The sequence below is a fragment of the Perca fluviatilis genome, chromosome 2 (genome assembly GCF_010015445.1).
Source record: "Perca fluviatilis chromosome 2, GENO_Pfluv_1.0, whole genome shotgun sequence".
Lineage (NCBI taxonomy): Eukaryota > Metazoa > Chordata > Actinopteri > Perciformes > Percidae > Perca > Perca fluviatilis.
In genome coordinates this window covers 26,215,739-26,233,151 of record NC_053113.1, presented here as the reverse complement: position 1 = coordinate 26,233,151, position 17,413 = coordinate 26,215,739, and the positions used below count along the sequence as shown (strand labels likewise).

Below are 17,413 nucleotides of genomic sequence, written 5' to 3'. Positions count from 1 at the left end.
TCTCCATTCCACACTCAGATGAAGCTCAGGGGATAGACAAAGCTTGGGGGGGTTGGCTGGTGGGCATGGCTTTCACTTTTAATTAAAACTTCACACCCAAATAAATGTAGCTGAGTATCACACCCACTCATATCGCCCTATGAAAAGAGCCCGCCGGGGCCAGATGTTTGCCTTAGCGAGGATAAATATCTAAGTGGCAGCTTTCTCTGAAAGGGAATCTGCTCCCTCTGTCGTTTTGTCGGATTAGCTGGGGTAGGGAAAACATGGGGATCGTATTCCGTGCGTTTCCCACTCTCTGGCTGTTCAGCATAAACACCATGAGTTCTTGGCCTCCCTCACATCCGCCTCCTCAGCTCCTCCGCCACTCGCCTCAGCCCCTGGGGTTCCAGCGCAGGGTTTGTTTTAGTAGCATAGCCCCAGAAGAGTGTTTGGTTGTGTTGTGTGTCACACTGGGTGAGTGTTTGATTATGTCAAGTGTTACACGGTGCGGGTGTGCATGAGCAGAAAGGCGGGGGACGCTAATCCCTCTCTGCTTTGTCCTCTGCTGCACAGCTTTAGTCTTTGCAGGACACTTCACACTGGAGCTGTGGAGAAATTCATGTAGCTGCTGCTGAGAGAGGCCTGCAGGGATGTGAGGGTCTCATAGTTATAAACACACAAAAATGAACACGGAAGGGCTACTTGCACATGCACAACCAGAGAGAGAGAGACTAAATCAAGGACACCTCTGTGTGCTCAAACTGTTTTCAGTCATATTTCTGGCTTGGTCTGCATTTTGTGGCCATGCTCACACTCAGGGGCATAGCACCAAATTCTGGGCCCTGTAGAAAGCCATTCTCTATGGGCCCCTCCCCGCATCCACAGCTATTCATTCTAGCATTTATTTGGGCCCTCCTCACATGAGGGCCCTGGGTACTCAGTCCCATTTTCCCCCCCAGTCCGACCCCCCTGCCCACACTCTGCAATGATCTGGTGATATTCTATATTTTTCGTATCATCAAAAGACCAAAACCAGCAATGAACCGATTCTACTAACAAGTATTGTCTGTGTATCCAGCTACAATAAGATCTCCATTTTTGTTTGTTAAAAGCACATCAATGAGCGTCACTGTTGCAGATTATGACATATTCCTTCATTATTTTCTCTTTAGTTTTGAGTTGATCCCACAATATTCAAATATTCACTAGTGCACCAAATGCGTATTAAATGCACTATTTACCCGTTAATGTTCACTAAAATCTCAGTGCCCTGCTGATTTAGGGTATTAGTTAGACCCCTTTTTAAATGAAAGTTTAAATTTGTAACCAGTTTTTAATGATGTATGTCTGTGTAACCAACAGGTTTAAGACTGAGGGCAACAGGCAATGTAGAGAAGTGGGGGTGAGATTTGCTGATAATAACAAAAATATAGAATATCACCATACTTAAAATTCAATGTCCAATCTGACAAATCCTCATGAATGAGGTGGGGTCTGGCAAAAACTAACGATGCACACTTTTCTAATGACTAAAGGCCTTTTTAGCCCTGTTTGTCTGTGTTGTGGAAACCAGGCTGAAGCACGAAGCACCTGGCTCAGTTGGGTTCTGGTTTGGGGCTAGAGGCCGGCCCCACTAATAGGCACTTGAGCCCCCCCACATCCGCCTAGTACCATGTTCCACTTAATGAGGCTCTAGTCTGGGCTGTAAACAAGCCCAGATGCAACCCCAAAACACACACAGGAAATGTCTCACGACCATAACAACACTAGAATCCTGCCAGCTTATGCATGATGGGGTGTGAACAGGAAGTCTGATCCTTGCAGGTTTTCTCCCTCTCTGCTCAACAAGCAGTTATTATCCTGAGGGAAAGGGCTGCATGTGGTACTGCTGCTCCAGCTCTTGTTCTGCATGCCAAATCCTCACAGGCCGCCAAGATCATCACAGACCGCTGCCTTGCTCCTTTTCCACAGCCTACAGTTACAGTATGTACACAAACCACAGTTTATTCAGCACTGTGTTGGACCTGGCATGTGAGCTTTGACACGCCACAATAGGAACAATGTCTGCTTCCACACAAAGAGTATCTCTCATGCAACAAGGTTTTTTATTTTACATGTAGGGGGGCTGAGACCTGGACAAAAGGTCCAGTGTTAGAGTGAGTGTGGCCCCAGCTGGTTCCCTTTACTACACAGACTGGCTAATGTACAGTGATCAGCCTGAGTCAACAGTCCTGGCCGGAAAAAGGGCTTAATTGATGATAGGAAATCTTTGGGCCAAATGTATTTGAACCTCCCCTGAAATGTCCCATTAGATTTTCTGTCTCATTTTCTTTACAAAATACAAACAACCCTGAACAACCTTAGCAGACACTTAACTGTCCAAAAAATACAAATGTGAGTAAATCAACACGCTCATTTGGAGAAACTAAGAGCAGAAAGCAGGACTAAAGAACACTGTTTATACGATAAGGACACACACACAAACACACACACACACACACACACACACACACACACACACACACACACACACACACACACTGGCACCAAACACACACAGCCTCCTCTTAATTAGCCAATTACATCCCTTCATACAAACCTTTGAGCTGGTTCACAAAGGACTTTTATACCTTTAGACAGTCTGGTTGAGTAAAATCCTTTTTCTGTTTGAGACTACTTCATGAGTCCCACTCACTTTAAAAGGACTGGTTCCACATTTTGGGAAATCTGCTTAGTGGCTTTCTTGCCTTGAGTATAGAGTAGAACGATAACACTTTTATGTCAGTTAGGCTACATGTAAGGATACAGCGAGCAGCTGGTTACAGGATCTGGTCCGGTGTGACAGGAGATTATTCTAGTTAGAATAAGATTTTAACTTCTTCACAGAGAAGAATGAGATATTTATGTGTCAGCTCTGCTTTGAAAAAAAAATCCTTATCAAAGACATGGAAATATAATTTTAAAGTAATAGTTTTGAAAGCTCATTTACTTTCTTGCTGTGAGTTAGATTAGAAGATTGATAACACTACACTATGTGCAGTAAACATTAAGCTACCACATGCAGCTGGTTAGCTCAGTTTGGCTCATTCCAAATGAAATGAAAATGAAATCCACCCATCTCTAAGGTCTTGCAACTTAAAACATATAACTGCAAGTTACGTTTTTACATTTTGTTGGTTTAGACAGAGCCAGGCTTAGCTAAGCACAAAAATTGGAAACAGCAAGCCTAGCTCTGTTCAAAGGTAACAAAATCCACCTACTAGTAGCACCTCTAAAGCTCACTCATTAACACGTTATATCTTATTTGGTTAATTTGTACAAAAAGTGAGTACACATTACCTCCTGTGAAACCACATCTGGAGTGTAAACTCAGGTTTTTGCACCTTTGGATAAAGCCAAGCTAGCAGTTGTTTCCCCTCTTTTTCCAGTATTTATGCAATGCTAGCTAACTGGCTGTTGGCTGTAGCACATGAGAGCATCAGAAGCAGCACAGTGCTACAGTGCCAAGTTTGCAAAGTGCACCTCAGTTGAAAACTTCATGAATCAAGACAGTCAATATTAAACACAACCAAGGCAAAAATTGCAGGACAAAAGACAGACTTGAACAAACTTCAAAACTCCAAATCAAAGAGTGTTAAATGCAACAGAGAACAGCAGATCCTTAACGAGCCTGAGGTGGGAGGGAGGGGATCAGTGTGTGTGTGTGTGTGTGTGTGTGTGTGTGTGTGTGTGTGTGCAGGAGGGTGGGGGGGCTTCTCTCTCAGAACACAGAGCCGAGGGGTGAGCCTTTGATGGCGGAGCGTGACATGTCTGGCAGTGTGACAGCACACTTGCCAGAAGACCGAGACCCTGGATCTGAGCGGTTCTGATCCATTTTGGTACCTGTTGACAGACAATTTGTGCCAAAATCCTGACTCACATCAGCTTTCCTGCTTTCACTGACCCACTGGAGCATTTCCACCTGTTTTTTTCTTTTTTTTAAAAAAAAAGCTTGACTCAAGTGTTGAAAGATGTTACGTACCCTAATGGCGCAGATTTGAATGTTGAATCTACCCTACAGTTGGAGTTGTGTGATTGGTTGATCATCCTTTAGTTATTCAGGCAATTGCACAAACAAAACCACAGGGGTTTAAAGATGTTCAGGAGGGCCAGAGCAGGTTTCAGGGCCGACCTTAGACTCCTACATCCTGTCCTTTTCCACTCCCTCCCTTTAGAATGTTTCTAAAAGGAGTCCTTGCATGGGTTTGTCTTCTTTGTTGATGCTGTTTTCAAATTTTTTTTCCCATCCTTTGTAACTCATGCTCTCTCTCTCTTTTTCTCCGGGGAGAGACTCTTTGGTACAAGAGATTAGAGCGGGTGCTGCCTAGCAACTGAATAAAAATGGCAGCTACAAAAGGGGCGCTCTCACTCTCAAACGTCTGACCTACATAATCCCAAGCCTCTGATCGCGCAACATCACAACACGATGAAAGGCCTGCTGTGATTTAACCCTCAAACAAAAATACTTGCCATCACTGACCCCTTAGCTCAAAGAGCAATCTTGCCCGCAGCAGAGCACCAAAGGGTGACTTCTGAAATCTTGACGGTGCCTAATTAGAAAGGAAGAAGAAGGCCGTGCACAATATTGGAAATGAGATGAATGTATTTGAGGAGATGGCAGCAGAGTGGCAAAGGAGATTAACAGTGATCACAGCAATGCTGTTGGCTTCAGAGAGCGAGAGCGAGTGGCGGAACCTCCCTCTGTTCACTGATTCATCTCTCCTTCAGCCACAGGCAGCAGAGCACAGGAACGAGTTCAGGGGGTATGAAAAAGCTTTACTTCTCTGTCTTCTGCTTATTGATCAAAGGACATGAAAATACACTGAAAAAAAAAGAAACAGCAAAAAGCTGGAAACTTTTTCTTGAAACTTTCTCCTCCTGCACTGTGTTCTTAATATAATCTGCCCGGCCTTTACTCTTCTTTTTTTATCCACTTTGTGTTATAGCACAGCTTTCATTTGCATCCTTTCTGACCTGTCTGCATCTTTGACAGCATATTATATTGGATGCGTTTGTCAAAAGTCATTCATAATTGTTGGGTCTCTGTACAGAGTGTGGTCTAAACCTACTCTACCTGTAAAGTGTCCCGAGATAACTTCAGCTGTGAGTTGACTGAATTGAATAATGAGTGCATTCAATCACTGTGGGAACTAGATCAAGATGGCATCTTTTCAAAATAAACAACTAAGAACATTGATAGCATGAGGTGTCCAGACATAGTTTGAAAGACAGGTTTTCAGTCTGTTGTGCAGGATGGGCAGTGACTCTGCTGTCCTTTTTAATGACATTTAATGACATTTAATGAAATGATATAATTGTAATGTAGCATATGCATTTTATTGAACTTTTTGCTCTTGGTAAAAAAAAATTATCTTTTTTTGCATAGTAACTCTATTATTTTTGAAACTTTTTGTGTTGAAGCAGTCTTTTCACAAATGTTTCATGTGATCTGCCTTCTTAATGACACCAGCTTCATCCCTAAAATGTATTATGTTAGTCTCCTTGCTGATAAGTTGCAGTACTTGTTCTCAAACAAGTACTGCAATTTGATGTTGATTTGTGATTTTGGCCTATATGAAATTGTTTTAATTGATTTGAAGTGATTCAATTCAAATCCTGTTTTGGGTCCTTTTTGGTGAATGTTTAATTAAAAGTTAGTTCTGAAAAAATATAAAAGCACATTCCTTCCAGTGGTATGCATGTCTTCACTCTCTTTTATCGAGATTAAAGGATGAAGTCTGGAAATTTAGACTACGTAAGTTACGTCCTTGAGATCATACAAAGTGCAGTTACAACTTTGACAAAATCCACACTGCAGAAAATCTCCATCTTAACTGATCAGAATGTCTATTGTTGAGTCATATTTATATGCCAGTCTTTAAAAAGAAATGACAGAAAACTGCCAGTGGAGTAGAGAAAATGCCTTATTTGCCAGACATGTTTCGAGATAGTGACACTTATTTTTAGAAAATACTGTTGGAAAGATTTCAATCCAAAAAGAAAAATAAATCCTGAAAGAAAGATCTATGACAAAATAGAGAGTGAATATGAAAGGGACTTTTGAATCATTTTAGAAACTCCTGATAGATCTGCTGCTGTTGATTAGATAACATGTCAATTTAGGTAGAATAAAAACCTTTGAGTACTTCTTCCTCTGCAGTGCTTTTGAAATTCCAAGACACTGAACACAGACAATCATCTGTACTCTAAAGCAGTCTTTTAATCTCTCAGCCTGTGTGCTTTCATATCACTGACGTGATAGATGCTAAAAATCTCAGCTGCTGTATCTCTTCAGCCACTCGACACTGTATCCTCATTTTGACAAGAACGTCACAGCGAAAGACAAATTCTCAAGCTCGTTTGTGCGTTTTTACCCCTTTCTTCTCAGAGGTCACAGTGTAAATGTTTATGTCTGCATGATGATATGAGTCAGCATGCGTCTCTGCAATTGTGTGTGTGATTTTATGTTTGTGCCTCGCTCTAACAGGCGAGACAGCAGCGGCGGCGGCGTACTGGGTGTCTGATTGGAGTCCGGTTGCGAGGAGTAGTGAGCTGTGTGAACTCTGGTGCTCTCTGACTGCCGCATTTTCATGGAAAGCATCTCTTTGGGGGCCTGCAGGTTTTCAATACGCTCATTTACACATCAAAACAGCACAGGAAAGGGATAGTGCTCAAGGGGGTTGTGGGGCTGCAGAAGCAGGGAGGGCAGGGTAATGAAGGATGCTTTATTTTCTCTTTTTTTCCCCTCAGGGGTGGGCAGGGTTTAAGTCTATGAGGGAGGCACATTGATGCCATAATGATTGCCTTTAATCAGACCCATGACCAGATGGAGGGATTTCTCCTCAGTAGACAAAAACAATGTGTCAGCAGCTAAAGCGGGAGAGAGGTGTTTTTACGCCTCTTGATAAAAAACAAATGTACAAATCCTGGGTAAATAGACCTGCTCTGTGTTGCTTTAGAACAAATAAATACACAGTTAGATTCACAGTCAACACAATGAAATATTCCTGAGAAACATATAAGGAAAAATGTTGCCTTTTCTGGGAGTAGTCTCACTTTTGGCCCAGACAAACTTGCTGCTCAGTGCGACTGACACTATTTAACCTCCTGAGCCAAAAGAGAAGAAAAACAGCGTGGCGAGTCAGCCAAACTAAACCTTTCGAGCTTACTTGCTCCTGAAATCGGACATTACTGGAAGTTTAGGTGAGGTCTTCTTCACAAGAAGCTTGGTGTTGATTGGCTGCTGCTGCTCCAGCACTGCAGACCTCAGGTGTGTGTGTGTGTGTGCGTGTGTGTGTGTGTGAAGGGAAGGTGTTCCCGGCAGCCACATCTCTGACGCCAAAGGAACCACAGCTCAAACAAACTGTTTTTGGAATGAACATTTTCTTTCTAGCCTCTATCTATAACACTGTGCTCCACTGTGATTCCTTTCCTCTGCGAAAGAGAGGGAGCTAAAAATAGCTGTCAGTGACCTGGAAATGTAGCGATAGAATTCACATTTGTGGAAAAAGAAACAGAGCAAAGACATCCTGTTGCTGCTATAACAAGTCATTTCTGTTGACCTTTGTGATTTAAAAAACCTGTCTTAGTCATATTCAGCAAAACGTCAGGGAAAAGTGCAGAAAGGGCAAGAAAATGAAAAAAAAAAGAAATGCTGAGAAGTGATAAAATAAATTTAAACAAAACTTTGCTGCAGAAGACAAACTTGCCCTCTGTACTACCCCCGTGTCCTTAACCCTCTGTAGCTACCTCCTTCCTATCTAATCAGTGCAGCTCAGCACAGGTGGGACAAGCTGGTTTGTGTCTCACACAGCAAGTGTTTGGACTCTCTGGGTCATGTCACTGGAGTGTAAACTGGGGAGGAAGCACGCGCCCCCGTTCAGGCGCCCGTGAACTGGAACGTGTGGCTGAAACACCACCAGCCGAGTCTCTGGCTGCGAGCGTGCTCCAAGCAAAACAACCCTTTTTAAATAGCTAAATGTGATCCACACGGTGTCAAGAGTCCAGAACTCGCAACGCTCGCCTGCCAAGCCATGGACAACGTCTACAATGGCTGAGTAATGAAAACAAAAAAAGGGGAGGATGTTGGTAGTTAACACACATCTCGTTCTGCAGAAGGAAGGAGTAAGTAATTTAAGTTAACTGGGGCGTTGCACAGATCCACACAACACTGCACCGAGTGGAAATGTGGTTAATTTACTACAGAGACACAAGGCAGCTTTGATTTAAACTCAAAGTCTTTAGTAAATGAATACTAACGTGCTGGAGTACATCAATCTTATCCTGCTGGAATGCAAATGTTGGGGGAAAAAAATGAAAACAAAATTTAAGTTTTAACCTCTGGAGATGTCAGCGAGCACACGCCTGCTTCACACTGCTGAGGTTCCAGTAATGTAATGAAAACAAGCTCCTGGTCATCGCATTTTTTTTCCATGCTATCACTCCCATGTGCTGCTGCTGGTGACACAGCACACAATTACACACAGACATAATAATCAATCCCACTGCTGTCAAACACTGTGTATTGCTGTAATTTGTGTTGGCACTTAAATTGTTAAAGTCCCGTAATGTAAAAACTATTTATTTTCACTTTTTTTTATGGACCATGTGAGAACACGGTGGCTCTTGTGCATATTAAAATGGACTTTATTACTGAAATGTTAGTTGCAAGACCCAACTTAGGGTATTTATTTAATAAAAATAATGTTATGCACACTTTTTCTCTTAAACAGTCAGTGATTATTTATATCTATGGTATATATAGTTGCATTGTTTCTTTAGCCAAACAAAATGCCTTGCAGTACATCAAATTCAAACAGTTAAACATGGGAATTTGGATCTTTTATACAGTGGAATTCCCTTTATTTATACCAAAAATACAGCTTCCAATAGCCACAAACCACAACTTAAACATTAAGTGAATAATCCATCTACTCAATGAGCAACCGCAATATTGAGTGCCTGTGAAACTGTCAGCGAAATCATGCAATAAGGCTGAAATCCACGTCAGATTCGTCGTCTCAGATCAAAGGGCTGAGTGTTTGCACAGGGATTAGATGGAGCAGCGAGAGGGCAACAACAATGATTTTTGTGGAAGGATTAAAACAGACATTAATTAAATATATTCCTCCGCTCCTGCATTTTTAAGACAGTGGTGCAAACATGAATACTTGCTATTCATCAGTGATTCTCTTTGAGGATTATTGTTGGGGACGCCTCTGGGATGTGTAGCATGCACTTGGAAGACAACACATTTGGCGGGGAGCCCCGCCGTAAAAATATAAATTGGGCAAATCCCTGGAGAAGAATGGCAGGAAAACAAGAATGAAATGAGCAATGATTTTGTGACTTATTAAATCTGAAACAGTTTTAGACTGTTCAAATGGTTACATATCCATTATAAGCTACTGTGAGATAGTAACAAACAGTAACACCAGTCAGCAAAAGTTGAACATGAATTTCACAAATTTATTTTCCTCCAAAAAGGCCAGAACCAGAATTCTTATAAAAGGCACTTCATTTCCCTTTACCTTTTAATAAATGCATCTAAACAACAAATCTGATAAGATACAATTTTAAATTAAATCTATTTACAATAAATAAAACATTTATACAGATTTATACAGTTAATCATGCCGCTCTCAGGGAGGACAATATTTCCCATGATACCTCCCATAACAGTCTCTCTTTTTTTTTTTTTTTTGTTGCTTTGAAACACTGGGGCATGTCTACTGCACAGAACACTATGAATCAGAAAAAAATATGGGTAACAATACTGAACATTTCCCTTTATGCACTGAATACTGTTTATAGATAGTTTCTCATAGTGACGCCTGTACCTGTGAATCCCTCGGCAGCAGCAGAGCAGCAACTGACAGTTCAATTCAACCACTCATCTTTTTACAAAGTCTTTAGCAGCTCCTTATTCAGGGCATAGGTGTGTTAGTGACTGTATGTGGTTGCATTTGGCAGTGTGTGTGCGCATGTGTATGTGTGTGTGTGTGTGTGTGTGTCATGCTCCCTCTCAGACATGTGTGGGGTTGTCTGAGTGCAGGTCAGTCTTGGCCATGTGCAGAACCACAGCAGGAGATTTGTAGTGGCAGTGTGTGCTGCCGCAGCTGACGCCACTGCAGGGTTTTCTACTTCTAGTCCTGTCTGTCAGCTTCCGGCTGCACAGGCCCTGCCAGGTCTGCAGGGTCTTAGAGCTCCACACCCACACGCCGCTGGTGATGCCGACCACCAGCGACATGAAGATCTTCAGCATGAACACGGCCACCGTGGGCACAGACGTCTGCAGCGAGCAGTCGCTGCTGAGACCGTTGAACGACCCGCACTTCATCTGCAGCCCCCTCAGCTTCCAGTAGTCCATGTTAAGCCTCTCGTAGAAGTAGCAGACTATGACGCAGGTGGCCGGCACCGTGTAGAGGATGGAGTAGATGCCGATTTTCACCATGAGCTTCTCCAGCTTCTCTGTGTTGGTGCCCTCCGTCTTCATCACTTTTCGGATGTGGAAGAGAGCCACGAAGCCCGTGAGGATGAAGGATGTGCCGATGATCAGGTAGCAGGACAGAGGGATGAGGACGAAGCCGGTGAGCGCCCCGGAGTCCATGCTTCCCACGTAGCACAGCCCCGTCAGCTCGTCTCCAGCCACCTTCCTCATTGTGAGGATGACGATGGTCTTCAGAGCCGGGATGCCCCACGCAGCCATGTGGAAGTAGTTGCTGTGGGCTTCGATAGCCTCATGGCCCCACTTCTTCCCTGCAGCCAGGAACCAGGTGAGGGTGAGGATGACCCACCAGATAGAAGAGGCCATGCCAAAGTAGTAGAGGATGAGGAAGACGATGGTGCAGCCTGTTGACTCCAGCCCTTCCTGGATGATGTACAGTTCTCCGTGCTCCCGGTCACAGGCGATGTTCTCAGCCCCGGCCACTGAGCGGATGATGAAGGCCACCGAGTAGACGTTGTAACACATGGAGAGGAAGATGATGGGGCGCTCGGGGTACTGGAAGCGGTGAGGCTCCAAAAGGAAGGTGAGGACGGTGAAGGCAGTGGAGACGAAGCAGAGGATGGACCACACCGCCATCCAAATGAAGGCAAAGTCCTTGTCCTGCCTGGACCAGAAGACATCTACAGCAGGGGAGCAGCGTGGGGCACACGACTGGCTCTTCTCCACAAACTGGAACTTGTCTGGGTTCTCACAGGAGCCCACGCTGCCTGGAGAGCGACCACTGCCGGTGCCTGGCTGCCTGGGGCGCGGGGGCACCGGAAGCATGCCTTCACCTTTCTTGCCCTCTGTCCTGGTTTCGTTCTCGGGGGCCTCCATGCACAGGGCGTTGGGGTCGTTTCTGGTGGGCAGCTTGGAGCAGTCGAGCGAGTCCGGCCAGGTGTAGCTGAACTTCTTCATGATGGGGGCACACCTCTCCCTGGCCTGCTCACACATGGGTCTGCAGGCGGGGATGGAGGTCGACACCTTGTCCGTGCACATGGGGGCGTATAGGGAGCAGAGGAAGAAGCGGAGGTGCACATCGCAGCCATAAGCCACCAGAGGGGCGAACTCGTTCAGCTTGATGGCAGCCTCCTTCTGGTCGTCGTGGTCCATGAAGTTGGGCATCCGGGTCAGGTTGTAGCCGATCCCCTCGCACATGGGGATCACGATGGGCTCGCACTTGGCCGGTCTGCCTCGCTCCAGGTCGTAGGAGCCTATCTCAAAGCTGGAGCCAGAAATCACCAGCAGACACCACAGAAAAACCACCACCTTCAGCGGACAACCATCCATGTTCATTGTTTTAGTCAAAAACGAAGCTCTGTCTTTTAAAAAAAAGTAGCATGAAAAGGTAAAAAAAAACAAAAACAACCACGGGGTCGGTTAGAGAGAGACCCCCGCTATTTCCCCATGGCGAAGGCAGGTCCAAATGTTGCCTTTACCGTTATCGCTCCGTTAGAAAAAACACCCCCCCTAAAAAAAAACAGACTTACGCAGAAAGTAGCCTAGCTAAGAGTTCAATTATTTAGCGTTGAATTGAAACGATTAATCCCACAGACAGTCGAGATAAAGGTCCGTAGCTAAGACGTGACAGTCGAAAACTTCGAAAAAAACAATGGAGGAAAATCATCAAAATCAAACACCGAAAGCTGAGTGTAAATCCTCGAACCGACCGTTAGTAACCTTTTGATAAAAGGCAGATATCGAAGAGGCCGTTTGCGCGTTTGTTGCGGGTCCAAAAAGGCTGGTTAGCTGCGACTCTGCCTGTCTGTCGGCTCTCTGCTCTCCGCTTTCAGACTCGACACTGAAGTTTGAGAGCCGCTCAGTGGGACTTCAGTCGGGGAGAGACTGAGGGGAGGAGGGTTGGAGGGGGGTGGGCGCTGCGTGACGCTCACATTTCAACCGGCAGCACCACACAAGGAAAATTATCAGACAGATGCTGGAGGATTGTGCTCTGACATTTCTGCTTTGAATTGTATTCAGACCCTTTACTTGAGTAAAACAGCAACACAAAAATGTGTGAAATACTGTGTTACAGGTAAAAGCACTGCATTCCAAATTTGAATTATTAGAATTATCAGCAAAGTGTAAATAGGCTTACTTTTTCTCAATGGTGGAATTTACACTCACCCAAGTAGCCTACTGTAGCCCTACGAAAGTAGCCTACACATTAAGGTACCAGCACTTTATCTGAATATATGTAGGCTTATTACAGTATAACAGTTGCCATATAACCATTTCTTTGCATGATGAATACTTTCGGTAGGCTACATTTTGCTAAGGCAAGGTTCGAATGCAGGACATCTACTTGTAATTAAGTATTTTCAGAGTGTGGTATTGCTACTTCTACTCAAGTAAAGGATCTGAATACTCCCACTACCACTGCTTTTTTTGTTGCAGAATGGCCCTTGGCTTTATTGGATTATTATTACTCATGTATCAGAAGTATTCTCAGCTTTTGCTTAGGTAAAAGTAGAAATGTAAAAAATACTCCATTACAAGGAAAAGTCCTGCATTTAAAATTATACTTGAGTAGAGGCAGGGCCATATTAACATGCAAGGGGACCTAGGGGCAAAGATGAGCTGTAGGCCCCAACTCACCCCCCTCGAGTTAATTAAATGCTGTGTATCTAATAATCTACATGCATTATCAGCTGAAAAACTAATATTATAACTAGTGAAAAACAAAAAGATGCTTTTCACAAAATGTGTACTGCAGAGCAAGAGGCGTTGGCAAATGCAAGATGATGTATGACAAAGTAAACAAAAGTGTTCTTTATCATAATAGTTTACTTGTATGTATTACAATTACATTTGTATGTATTAAAACTACAGTAGATTTTGACAAACTTGAATACAAGTATGGAAAATACTTCATTTATTAATTAAAAGTACCCATAATGCATCAAAATGGCCCATGTCGTATTCTACTGATGCATTAGCAGCATAAGCAGCATTTAAATGTTGTAGCCATTCTAGAAGGAACTCATTTTAACTCATTTATATAATGTTGGGTATGTAAAGCAATACACTATACTTATGCTTCTCTTATATTTGTTATATAAAGTTTTGATTTGCTAAGTTACTGGTGATAGTATAAATGTAGTGGAGTAAAAAGTATAAAGTAACATAAAATTGGAATACTCAAATTATGTTAAACACCTTAAAAATGACGTTCATTGTAAGATTTTAAAGTCATTACTCCTGCAAAGTAACTACAGCTGTCAAATTAATCTAGTGAAGTAAAACAAGTACAATATTACCCTCAAAATCACAGCAGAGTACAAGTACAAAGTAATATAAAATGGACTTTAAGTACAGCACTTGAGTATTTATATGTACAGTATATATGTATAGTTTCTTTTTTGTTACTTTCAGGATAAATTTAGGAGCCGGTTATCAACACCAAATGGATCTGAAGCTATTGTTATCCTTTATTAAACAATTAAGACCAATAGAAGAAAATAAAGAAGTAAGGCGACTTCCCCTTCTGGATCCATAAGAATCTGCCTCTACTGCACTAACACAAGTATAGTTTTTCTCCAGTAAAGTTGTAGAAAAATCCTGCTCCTCTTGTAAAATGATAGTCCCAGTGGCGTTTTACTGTTGCTGACTCATAATTACTCTGTCACCATTTACTGCTAATGTTTTCATGCAGTATAATGTGAAACTTTATTGAGCCCTGCAGGTCAGTTCTCTTCTGTAAAACAAAGCTCTCCTGCAGCTGGTCGGGAGTTTCCCTGCCTTGCTTAAGGACACTTCAGTAAGGGGCAGGTGCTTCAAGGGTGGACCAGTGGAAGGATGGTCTCTCTAAAAACACAAAGACACATGCACAATGAATCCATAAATAGGATGATTTGAATTGGCATGATGGCAAAAGACAAAACAGTGCACAGAATCAGGCATAACATGCAATAAATAGATGCAACAGTGATTGTGTGGTGTAGAAGACTATTGTTTCCATCTAGTGGCTGAGTGGGGAGAGCCTGCAGCTCCACAGCTGTTGCGCAGAGCATTTGATCTTTTCTCAAACGGGTGGAACTCAAGGATTTTGGCCCCTCGCCCTGCAGGACTGAATTGGCTGTCAACTGCATACTGTCTCAATTAGTCCCTGTGTTAAAACTCTGCTGAAGGGAGTTTTGCACTTGTCTGGTCTGAGAGTGACTTATTGGTTGTAACATATAGATCAATGCTGGAAACATGTTGAATATGTTAAGAAATAAGCATGATGCTGTGGCCTTATGCACATGAACTGAAATGCAGAAAAACGACACATTCTTTAAAGAAATAGTTGAACATTTTTGGATACAATATTTACTTTTTTGGTCTTAGTAAGATGAGAAACTGATCACTCTTATGTCTGTATGCTAAATTTAAGACTAGAGCCAACAATCATTAGCTAAGCTTGGCTTAGCAAGACTGAAAGAGTGGGAAAACAGCTAGCCTGGCTCTATATCCAAGGGTGACAAAATCCAGCTCCAGCACCTCTAAAGCTCACTAATAACAAGTTAGATGTTTTTAAATGTTTTAAATCTTTACAAAATGTGTTGTGCAAAACAATAATTCATGTGCTGTTTGTGAAAATCTTTCTCCGCTGTAAACCCACAAATTGTAGTTTTTCACTTCAGTTTTCATACAGATTTTAAAAATCAAGATATCATTTCTTAATTAGTGAGCTTTAAAAATGCTAGCTGCCTGGCTAGCTGTTTCTAGTCTTTCTGCTAAGCTAAACCAACCAACTGCTGACTAAAGCTTTGTGTTTACTTTACAGATATGATATTGGTATCAATATTCTCATCTAACTCTCAGCAAGAAAAATTTAAAAATAAAATTTACAAATGGTGAACTATTTCTCAAAGACGACTGTATCTCACAATATTTAGATCTTGTCCAATGAGGTGTGAAAATACTGCTGCTTAAATACTGCACTTTGTATAATCAGCCTATGCCTTATGAAAGGAAATCTCGTCTTCTAGATGACAAATTGAGCTAGATGAAGGCACTGTGTGCTGCTTTATCAGATCTGGCATCAGGTAGAAAAAAGCCTCCAACTTCAAATTAAGCCTGATCGAGCAGGGGAGAAAATACATTCCAGACTCCGAGATGATATCTTATTGTACGTCAGAGCCGAGGCTTTTGGTCAATCAAATAGAAATGCTTTGACTGAAGTTCCATTACTACTCAGCAGCCTGTCCACTGTAACGTTTTTAAGTTCACACTTCAAAGACAGGGGGTCATTGGAGATGGTCTGGAGAAGCCCGAGTGTGCCCTTAGAAGGCCTCAGATTATTATCAGACAGATATCTTTCTCCAAGGTAAGCAGCACAAAGTCTCTTAAGGTGAACACTGGTGGATCAAAGTTTGACTCCTAAAGCAGTTTGGGATTAGTGGTTAACTGACCCTCAATATGTCAGTGAGGGTTAAACTAAAAACAAAAAAGCAAACAGATTTATTTCAGATGTATGTACTTTTGTGTAATTTAAAGGAAGAGTTTGACATTTAGGGGAATTCAATTATTCACTTTCTTGCAGAGAGTAAGATAAGAAGCCCACTTTTTTCATCTGCACTGTGAATTTGAAGCTACCACCTACAGACAGGTAGTTTAATTTAGCATATACTGGAAAAGGGGAAACAGGTCGCCTGGCTCCAGCTAGCACTTTTTGTGTGTGGTTTTTACACTTTCTGGGTAGACAGAGTCAAGCCAGCTGTTTCCCACAATTTCCAGTCAATATGCTAAGCTAAACTAACCAGATGCTGGTTCCAGACCTATACTTATACCTATACTACAAATATAGACATGATAGTAGTATCGATCTTTTCATCTCATCCCACCTTTAAAGCTAACTAATTAGCATGTTATATCGTAGGAAGTTAGAAGAGAAAGTCTGATGTACTAACCCCCGTCAATTTTGCCAATTTTGTTACTTTTGGACAGATCTAGGCTAGCTAAGTCGCTAAGCTAACTGCTGCTTGCTGTAGCTTCCTTATTAACTTACAGACATGAAATCAATCTTTTTATCTAACTCTTTGGGGAAAAAAATTAAAGAAACATATTCCTTTAATCCATTGTAATACCACTAACTGGCTTGGAATTAACAATTGAGCACACTGAGTTTGGGTAGCTTTTGATTCTCCACTGCGTTCCTGGGGCGACATCCATAAAGAATAAATGGCACTGAGCCGCTGATCAGTTTAGGAGACATGAGGTCTGACCGCACCACTTCTCTGTGTCCTGAACCCTACAGTAGGATACCACTGTGCTTTCTTTGTGTATTTTTATTTTGCCTAATCGTGTTATTTTTTTCTTGACCTAAACAGAGAATGGGAAAAGAGTAGGAATATGTGCAGCCAAGTATTTTGATTTGGACATTTGTTGGCTTGCAGCTGATTTGTTTTAAGAAGGTCAATGATATTTATTTGGAAATGGATATATGCTATTTATTTTTTCCCCTGCTCGCACTCATAATACTGCCGTATGTCAAGTCTCTGGATGTCTTTGTAATAACTAGCCTCCACAAAGTACCCCCCATCTTTTATTTCACACATTCATCAGGCAATCTGGTGGAGTGTGGGCCTTGTAATTACTACCTCTTACTTATTGGTTATCATATATCAGGCACAAAGCTATAAACATCCTGAGGAGAACAATGGGAGAGCCTTTCCACAGCCTGGCATGACATTACTATCCCAGAGACACGGGCTGTCTGAGATTGTTATGGGTGTAATAAGAGACACCTCACACTTAAAGCAATACATCTGGACCAGTGTACTGCCTTTGACAGGGAGTATAATGGCAGATTGTTGAGGCTTAGATCATGTAATTATGTCTTTGTTCATATTGTGTAGTAATAATCTGTAATTATGCAGTGCCAGGGGAATGAGCAGACACCGGAGACAAGTGAAAGTTAGCAGT

General features: G+C 42.4%; 1 protein-coding gene across 1 annotated transcript; it reads right to left on the bottom strand.

Annotated features, from left to right (window-relative positions):
- Positions 1 to 8,641: 8,641 nt before the first annotated feature.
- fzd9b (frizzled class receptor 9b) lies at positions 8,642 to 12,333 on the bottom strand. The gene has a single exon (XM_039790988.1). It carries the CDS (start codon positions 11,798 to 11,800, stop codon positions 10,043 to 10,045), a length of 1,758 nt encoding a protein of 585 aa, XP_039646922.1. The 5' UTR covers positions 11,801 to 12,333; the 3' UTR covers positions 8,642 to 10,042.
- Between the last annotated feature and the right edge of the window lie 5,080 nt (positions 12,334 to 17,413).

Excerpts from the sequence above, each read along its gene's own strand:
- fzd9b (XM_039790988.1), bottom strand. The coding sequence starts at position 11,800 with ATGAACATGGATGGTTGTCCGCTGAAGGTGGTGGTTTTTCTGTGGTGT.